This window comes from Sinocyclocheilus grahami, unplaced genomic scaffold (genome assembly GCF_001515645.1).
Source record: "Sinocyclocheilus grahami isolate Dianchi unplaced genomic scaffold, SAMN03320097.WGS_v1.1 scaffold1121.1, whole genome shotgun sequence".
NCBI lineage: Eukaryota > Metazoa > Chordata > Actinopteri > Cypriniformes > Cyprinidae > Sinocyclocheilus > Sinocyclocheilus grahami.
Genome location: NW_015506300.1, coordinates 110,686 through 120,685, shown reverse-complemented (window position 1 = coordinate 120,685; position 10,000 = coordinate 110,686). Strand labels below are relative to the sequence as shown.

The 10,000-nt window shown below is 36.8% G+C and overlaps 1 protein-coding gene across 1 annotated transcript in view; it reads right to left on the bottom strand.

Annotated features, from left to right (window-relative positions):
- LOC107567012 (G-protein coupled receptor 124-like) overlaps nt 1-10,000 on the bottom strand; it is a 53,558-nt gene that overhangs the window by 12,804 nt on the left and 30,754 nt on the right. Inside the window, exons 6-7 of the mRNA XM_016252594.1 lie at nt 7,618-7,781; nt 2,971-3,184 (exon numbers count right to left, since the gene is read on the bottom strand). Of these exons, the coding sequence (XP_016108080.1) occupies nt 2,971-3,184; nt 7,618-7,781 (378 nt within the window). The remainder of the gene's footprint in view (nt 1-2,970; nt 3,185-7,617; nt 7,782-10,000) is intronic.

Here is a 10,000-nt window from a genome sequence, read left to right as displayed (position 1 = left end):
AATATATATTTTATGTATACATGCAACTTAATAAAAACAACATACAGTATATACAAAAGTCAGTATGTTTTTTCGCAGTAATTTATTTTAAAATGCATGTCTATGTTTTATATTTACTCATATAATATCTACATGTATTGATAGGTTTTAGGATGAATATGCATGTGCATGACATACGTCTAAAAATGCATTACACACATAAACATGCATATTTTTATGGGATAGATCTATATGTTAATATATGAAACCAATTTCTAATAGGTTTCATTAATGCTTTCACTTCATATGACCATATATTTTATACATGGAAATTTAATATATGCACAAATGTTACATTTGCATATGGGTCAAACAGATTTATGTATTTGATTGCATATAAATTTTCATGGATTTGGATGACAGAGTTTTAAAACTATTAAACATAATGCGATGCATATGTGCCAGTTATACAGAAATGAAACAGGTAGGATTTCTGTAATAGAGCCAACTAACTGAATGCGTTTTAAATATGCAATAACCAAGTTTATATTTAGCATCAATAAATCCAGTTTGCATCAATCTCATACAGTAATTGAATATTGCTTGTTCCAGAGCTAGTCATATTTATCCATGTTCATACTTTTTAACGATAGATGTAATGATTTTAAGATGATTTCAAACAATTTGAATAAATGCATTTTATTCTGAATAAAACTGAATACCTCTGGAATATATTAAAGAATATCTGATTATGGAAGCATAAAGCTGGATCAGTTAAATTTGAAATGTAATATGCAAAGTGCCATTATAATATGTAAAGTGCCCATGGCAGGTGAGGACATGAATGTTAATGCAATCACTCAGAATGTATTTTTAAGTCCACATACATTCATTGTGTAGCATGCAAAAACGATTTCAATTCAAATACCACTTAATTGTGAGTGTAAGTGCATTTGAAGGAAAATGCATGCAAAAAAACAATCTTAAAATATTCCTCCATTTCTACAAATGCATTTCCATTTTAATTTTGCTAATTAGAATGCATTCATTTAATTTAATTCATTTAATTTAAATGTTCATCCTATTGAAGGAAATAAAAAATGCTAATTAAATTATTAAATTAGAATTTTCAATTTTGCACCAGATGTCACACCAATGGCTATGGGAAATATAAAATCAAAAACACAAATTGTTCATATAATATTGATATTTTGCATACTGCATTTGAAATGTAATACTTCCATATACAGTATAATTTATAAGAGTAATTCTAGCTAAACTAAGTTTATATCCAGTGAGGCTTTTAAACACAGCATTAAACTGGATGTAGAGTAGTGTTTAACTAATCTATCTGCTTCAGCTCACTTTCTAATCAAACTTCAGAAACAACGCGCTCAGCTAGTCCTGAGATTATGAGTGAAATCCGAGAGGGAACTTAGTGCGAACAGAGCGAGGCCGGACTGCAGAGCAGATGATTCACATGACGGCTGAATGAGTCAGTGTCTCCTCTGCATACTAATAATCACACCAGTTTACTAACGATGGGAAATTAGCGCTGGTGTGAAGTTGAGGAAACACCAGCGCTCCGGCCCGTGCAGAAAACTGCTTGTTGACACTGGGAAACATATTTCTGTCGGCACTTCATCAATATTTATGCTCAGACGCTACTGCGTGGTGAGAGCTAGTTGAAGTAATTAACTGCCACATGGTTCACTTTCACACAAACTGACTCACTCCCACCGTAACTCTCTGTGTGTGTGTGTGTGTGTGTGTGTGTGTGAGAGAGAGAGAGTGTGTGTGTGTGTGTGTGTGTGTGTGAGTGTGTGTGTGTGTGAGTGAGAGAGTGTGTGTGTGTGTGAGAGAGAGAGTGTGTGTGTGTGTGAGTGAGGGAGTGTGTGTGTGTGGGCGTGTGTGTGTGTGAGAGTGTGTGTGTGTGTGTGTGTGTGTGTGTGTGTGTGAGTGAGAGAGAGTGTGTGAGTGAGTGTGTGTGTGTGTGTGTGATGGGAAATGAAGAGAGCCGGAGGAAGAGGCACGGTGGTCTGTCAAGTGCTTGAGAGTCGGCATGTGGCGCATTTTCGCCCTAATTACCATGCAGCATATGTTTGGTTAAACGCGCTAAACCTGCCGAACTCTAGATGACTGTTCACACACTACTGCCTAACCTCTGCAGAGACGCATGGAGTCGCTGGAACCCAGCCAGCGCAATTTACTCAAGTCCATTCAGATCACTATCAAGGGCGCTGATCACAAAAGGTAAAGGAAAAGGTGTGTGTGCGTGCGTGTGTCTCATTTTTAGATTTGTGTTATTTCATATGAAAAGGTTACTGCTGAAATCATATTTTTCCACTTCATGCCTAAAGTACCAGACCATAACCATCATAGAAACACATTTCCAATAGCTGATTCTTAACTATTACTGTATAAACACTGTTCTTTTTAACCTTTTATTTATCAAAGAATCCTGAAAAAAAGTAGCACAGGTCCAAAAAAATATTAAGCAGCACAACAGTTTCCAGCACTGATAATAAATCAGCATATTACAATGATTTCTGAAGATCATGTGACACTGAAGACTGGAGTAATGATGCTGAAAATACAGCTGCACATCACAGGAATATATTATATATTAAAATATATTAAAATAGAAAACAGTTATTTTAAATTGCAATAATATTTCACAAAATTCCAGTTTATTCTGTATTTTTAATCAAATAAATGTAGCCTTGATGAGCATAAGAATCATCTTTAAAAAGCATAAAAAATCTTACTGATCCCAAACTTTTGAACGGCACTGTGCATGTATGTATATATATATATATATATATAAAGTTGTCCAAATGAAGTTCTTAACTATGCATATTACTAATCAAAAATTAAGTTTGGCATAAAAGAAAAATCTATAATTTTGACCCATACAATGTATTGTTGGCTATTGCTACAAATATACCTGTGCTACTTATGCAGGGTCACATATGATGATGTCCCTCTCACCTGGTAATGAGGCAGCAGTCGTGGATGATGCTGTCCTCCACATACAGCCCTCTGTGCTCCAGCGTGTGGACGGGACGCTGCTCGTGGCTCCAGGACAGTCTGACGGTCGGATCGAGGAACGAGGCAGCGCACTGCAGCGGCAGACGGTCCCCACGAAACACCAGCTGCCGCTGGGTCGGGATGAGCTGCAGGACGGGGAGCTCCAGCGGGCCGTCTGAAACACAGATCACGGAGATACAGGCGCAAAATCAGGTGGGCAGACATGAAATAGTTTTGGGCGAAGTGACATACCAATCTACTCTGAACAGCATCCCTTTCATTAACTCTTTCCCTGCCAAACACAGAATTTTCCGTGTTTTCACTGTTATAAACTCGGGGCGCTATTACGCATCTCCTGAATGAGTCTAGAATCCCTCGATCAGAAACACAGACGAGGAAGCCGCAGAAACGAGATACAAGCGGAAAATAATGCGATCATCAACACTAACCGCATATAAATGAAAACTGCCTAATGTTACGGAGTGAAATGTCGATCCATAAAGTGGCAAAGGACTGTGCAAGCTTTGCAGATGGAAGCACCTACTGCATCTTTGCTTTGGTAATATTACTGAATATGATCCAGATGTAATATCTGATAAAAAATGCTTTTCTAAAAATTATTTTTTTATGAAACCTACCTACATTCAAGAGTTGGTAAAAAAAAAACAATGCTTGAAGCTAGAATAAAACTGATTTTTATTTATTTTATTTTATTTTATTTTTTAAAGTAGAGGGTTTGTTCCTTATGTTGATGTATTGTATGTTCAGATATTCATACAACAAAATATTCTGGGGGCCATGACATTTTAGTGAAAATCATCAAAACCGCTGACGGTGGCTGGCAACTTTTTTCAAAAACGCTGGCAGAGAAAGAGTTAAATTATTTAAATAATTAATTCAACCAAGGTACAGTGAACTAATATGGTACATATGCCAAAAAAGGCTAAACAAATCCCTGGTGAAGCACCACTCATATTTACATTTTAAAGAATCCTATTTAGTGTTCCTAATCCTAAAACTCTGTCACATTAAAGGGGTCATATGATGCTGCTAAAAAGAACATTATTTTGTGTATTTGGTGTAATGAAATGTGTTTATGCGGTTTAAGGTTCAAAAAATACATTATTTTCCACATACTGTACATTATTGTTTCTCCTCTATGCCCCGCCTTTCTGAAACACGTCGATTTTTACAAAGCTCATCGGTCTGAAAAGCGAGGTGTGCTGTGATTGGCCAGCTATCCAGTGCGTTGTGATTGGCCGAATACCTCAAGCGTGTGACGGAAATGTTACGCCCCTCACCATACTGTGATGCTGTGTCCCAGCCGGAGCGACGAGACAAAAACATTAAAACCCATTATAAACGAGGCATTTGTTGCATCCAGTGGGGACATAATTACTGATTATAATGACTTATGCTGTCTTTTTACGCGTTGCATTGCATCACGCCACGTAAACATAAAACCATGTCTGCATTTGTTATCGGAGAAATGACAAACAACAAGCGCTACTCTACACTGCGGGCTTGAGAACGGCGGCCGGCGGATTCGACTAAGGGCTTGCGGCAACCACATGTGATGACCCAGCGCATATCGTCCTCTTTTGGAAGACCAAACAAAGTAGTTTCGCTTTCACAACGAAGCACACAGCGTCTTCACGACACGGCGGCGGCGGCAACAATACTACAGCGAGAATAAAAGTTACGCCTTCTTTCTTTGCGTGAACATTTGGGCGGCGTTATGCAAATCTTCCCACATAGTGATGTAGACATGTGGGGGCGTGTTAGAACGAGCCGTTTTAGGTAGGTGTGGTTAACTCTTAACTTTTATAAAGAATATCTCTTTGGATTTGAGACTTTAGTCTTTGCAATTTTACAGATCTTCTTTATGCACCAAGAGCTTGTAACACTCCAAAGAGAAAGGAGAACTTGAAAAACAAACAAGTAAACAAACTGGTATGAGATCATAACTCCAAAGCTTCACACAGGGACCAAGTGCATTTTAATTATGTGTCAGATATAGGTTTGTAACGTTTGTGGTTGGTTTCGGTCTTTGTGCCTCAGGCGTTTTGTGTCCCGCAGGTTTTTTTAACAACTGACCCGCTCCACAACTAACTTTATAACGAGCATCTCATTCACACGCCGCTGCCTCCTGTTAAACTCATGACTCGGGCCTGAGTCACCGGCAGCCCCTTTAACAGTCAGATGCACGCAGCTCAAACATCAGTTAGATGGTGGTTTTCTCCAGATATCTTGTATGACACAGTCTGGCTCATTTCTTGACTTTTATGTCAAGCAAAGCGAATGAAATGAGAGCCAAATTAAATTTAATGTGTGGGTTCACTTAGAAGTTATTATTGGAAGAAGTTACTGAAATCTGACAAAACCTCGTACAGAAATATACTCAAGTGTTTTAAAAAGTACTTTTTAAAAAACTGAAAGTGACAAAAAAAAAGATTCATAAAGATGGGTAAAGAATGTTTTTTTTTATTTTTTTAAATAGTATATAAATAATATTAAAATAACACTGGACTGGTGAAGCTACTCTAAAACTGTATTTTCCAGCATATGCACATAATTAAAAAAAAAGTTTTCAACCGTAAAATGAAAAGAAAATACATTTTATAAAATTAGACAATAGATAACACTGCTTTTGTGCTCCAGGGTCACAAATATCTAAAACTACCAGATAATATAAATGATTGTTGTGATCAGCAGTGTTTAAGTGGCACAGAAACAATAAAAGTGGCGGCATTACACTTGAACACTAAACAGAACTGATAAAATACAAACAAATCTTTTTTCAAACCAGTTCACTGAACTGAATCATCTGAACGAACTGATTCACTAAAATGAATCCTACTTCGCATGCAAGCACAGAAGCGTTTTGACATGTTCAAGTAGTTTGATACTGGAGAAAAATAGTGTATTTAACATGTTGATGTCAAACTCTACAAGAATCACTAATTTCCTGCACTATACACTGCCTAAGTCTTTTCAGGCTGTAGTATTCAGACAATACTTCACACGCAGTTCATCCAAACACACAGACATGCAGAAATGACTCCCAAACGTCATTGAGCGGAGCCTCAGGACGGCGTACCCACTGGAGGAGTGAGTTTTAGTGAGCTACTGAAGTTAAAGCTGTGAAAATAACCACTGTAATGCTATAAAAGACGATCCAGCTGTGCCACAAATCACTCTGCCAATTCACCTCCGTATAACACACACACAAACCACACGCGCACTTTACAGCATTATGAGCTCTTCTGCTGACATTAAATACAGCAATAAGCCACCAGAAGCCATGAGATACAGAACTGTTACTTAAGAGCACTTAAGAAGAACCGGCACACTGAATATAAAGCACAGAACAGCAGCTACAGCAATATGACCAAACATCGATCCATGTTTTTCTAGAAATATTTACATGTATCTACAGCTAATGTGCAGTCGGCAATATATTTTATAATGACTCAAAGGCAAAGGCTCATCCAAAAACACCCAAAACATTTTTTTTTCTATTCATCAATGCAAATGCAACTATGCAATTTAAGCTTATTATGAACTGAACGGGATTGACAAAAAAAATGTGGGCGTGTTTGTGCAACAATGTTTTATTTTTTAATTCCAAAAATGCAAAATAAAAAAAAATGATATATTTTTTTTATCATTTTATTTAATTTATAAATAAATACATTTGCATGCTATGTAAACAAGGCCATTCTATTAACACTCATTTTCACTTTAAGGAGATGCATGTAGTATTTGCAACACTTTGCAACTGTTTAACCGTTTAAATGTTGATGTGTTTGTGCGTCACCTGATTTTCTGAATTCCTTTTTCTGAATTTGAGTGAATTGCAAGCTAAACAAAAATGCACACAACACATGCAAATACAAATTCATCAGTGGGCATAATTCATTCTTACTGAATATATTCTCACTCAAAAATGTGGGCTTGTTTGTGCAATAACACATCTTTTTTTAATTGTAATAGTGCAAAATGTGGGAAGAAATAAAGGGTTGCAACAGCAAAATAATAATAATAAAAAATTATGCACACAGCACATTCGAATATTATGTCATCGGTGTGCGTAACTTGTTCTTTCTAAATACATTTTTACAGAAAAATGGGGGTATGTTTGTGCAATAGTTTTTATTCTAAACAGTAACAGTACTGCAACAGTAAAATTCAATAAATAACTTTTTAATGATTTAATTTAATTTATAAAAAATATATTTTATTCCTGCATTCTATATAAACAGGGCTGTTTTATTGACATTCATTTTCACTTCAGAGGAGATGCATGCAGCATTTGCAGCACTTTTTAGGGTTATAATTTTAGGGTTATTTTTGTCCATTTGTCAATGCAAACTCCTGTTATGCAAATGAGGCTTATTACGAATTGTGCATATCCTGATTTCCTTTAACGAATTAGAGAGAACTGGCTGCTAAAATACACACACAACCCATGCAAACACAACGGCATCAGTGGAAATCATTCATTCTTACTGAATTCTCTCTCTTTTTTTTGTCTCTGGAGATAGCAAAACAGATATTTGTTTGATGTTTTTCCACGAGGGCTGGTGAACATCAGTGAAGTCTTACCGCAGGTGAGCTGCTGCTCCTGAAGGCTGCGCAGCTCCAGTCCACGAAGACGAGTCGGGTACACGCATACAGATTCATTCCCCACACGCACCGCCTGAGATCTGATCCACGACAACAACCAGCGCAGCTGACAATCACAGAACAGATAGTCTGTGCCCACGTGCCTGAAAAACACACAGCCACAGCACCTCCATCACTCACATTCACTCATATCTGTTAATGCACTGCAGGAGAACAACATCTGAATAATCACTCTACACTCTTAAAAATGCTGGGTTAAATACAACCCAGTGCTGGGTAAAATAGGGACAAACCCAGCAATTGGGTTGTTTTGACCCAGCGGTTGGGTTAAATGTTTAACCCAACCTTCTGGGTAGTAACCCAACCACTGGGTCAAAACGACCTAATTGCTGGGTTTGTCCCCATTTTACCCAGCACTGGGTTATATTTAACCCAGCATTTTTTAGAGTGTACACTTTTTAAAAAAATGCTGGGTTCAGCTTGTTGGGTCATGTTATTAGGTTGTTTTTAATTTTTACCCAGGTGCTGGGTAGTTTTCTGTAACTAAGTTGCTGGGTCATTTTTAACGCTGGGTTATTTTTTTCTACCCAACCACTGAGTTGAGCTTGTCTCCGCTGAAACAACCCAGCTGCTGAGTTACAGTCAGAGCATATTGAGTCCTCTACAGGAGAGAGCGGATCTCAACGCCGGCGATTTGGTGCACTTCTTTAGCAAAATAAAAGATTACATACATTTAATTCCATTTATAAAGTCTTTACTGTGCTGTAAATTATATTATTTTGCGCAATGCAATATAAGGATGAGATGTCAGCTGCGTTTTGGAGTCAGTCATCATGGCATCTTTCAGCTACGAGTGAAACGCGAGGCGGCGGTCTTAAGTTCGCAGTTCCTGCTCCGATTCGGCGACACATCGGCATGAGAATTTGCGTTATTTTGATGAAAAGTGATTACAGAGAACGGTTGAATACACTTAAATTAAAATGCTACTTTTAAATGTTACATTTTTTATTTCTAAAATCCTTGTTAAACGAGTTTAAATGTATGTGATATTGTAAACTATGCTGTATTCACCCAAATAAATTCAATTTGTCTTGTATTTTGTCCATGGGTGTTCTTGCTTAGTAATAAATGTTCATCTTTTGATTATTGCTGTTGCCTCTAGTAATTCTGTGTGTGTAAAATCCTTGTTAAACGAGTTTAAATGTATGTGATATTGTAAACTATGCTGTATTCACCCAAATAAATTCAATTTGTCTTGTATTTTGTCCATGGGTGTTCTTGCTTAGTAATAAATGTTCATCTTTTGATTATTGCTGTTGCCTCTAGTAATTCTGTGTGTGATTTTTAATTTCCAGCCCATTTTAAGCCAGCAATATAATATTTTTAAACAATAGTTGACCTAAATAAAAACAACCCAGCATGGTGGGTAAAAACATTTAACCCAGCCAGCTGCATGTGTTCTGTCCAGTATTTACCCAGCGCCGGGTTGCCAAATAACCCAAGTTGGGTTGTTTTTAACCCAAAATTTTTTAGAGTGTACTGTCTTCTGTAGAGCTGCATTACTTTTATTCACATTAATTATTCTGCTGTTTATGAATAATAGCAACATCTAGCTCCTCTGCATTACTCTGACTGGACTGACCGAGATTCTGATCACTCTAGTTAGGCATCGTATGCAATAGAAATGCAATTTATGCAAAAAAAATTATAAATAAAAAATCCAATATCATAAAAACAATTACGAATACAGCAGTGTTTCCATTCCATGTGTCTAAATAAACAAAATAAACGTAATAATTTACTTGTGGTATCAAGACAACAGATTCCGAATTAATGTAATAGCTAAAAACAAAATTACTACAACTTTCAATAAAATGAAAGTGAAAACATATCAAATTCAATTCAAATTATTAACAAAACCATGAAAATATATATAACTTTAACTAAAGCTGAAGTGAAAACAAAAAAATATCAAATCGGATCACAATTCATGCAATCCGTGAAATGATTTACAAACCCAATTGGAAGTTCTGATCTGAATAAAATGATTCGCGATCCGCACTACGAAGTCCCGATCTGAACAATGATTTGCGAACCATCATTTCAGATCAGAACTCGGAGCACAGACTGTGAATTTGCAAAATGATTGGCGAACCCCCTCCGAAGTTCCGATCTAAATTAAAATATTCACGAACCCGCTCCGAAGTTCTGATCTAAATTAAAATATTTACGAACCCGCTCCGAAGTTCCGATCTAAATTAAAATATTTGCGAACCCGCTCCGAAGTTCCGATCTAAATTAAAATATTCACGAACCCGCTCCGAAGTTCCGATCTAAATTAAAATATTCACGAACCCGCTCC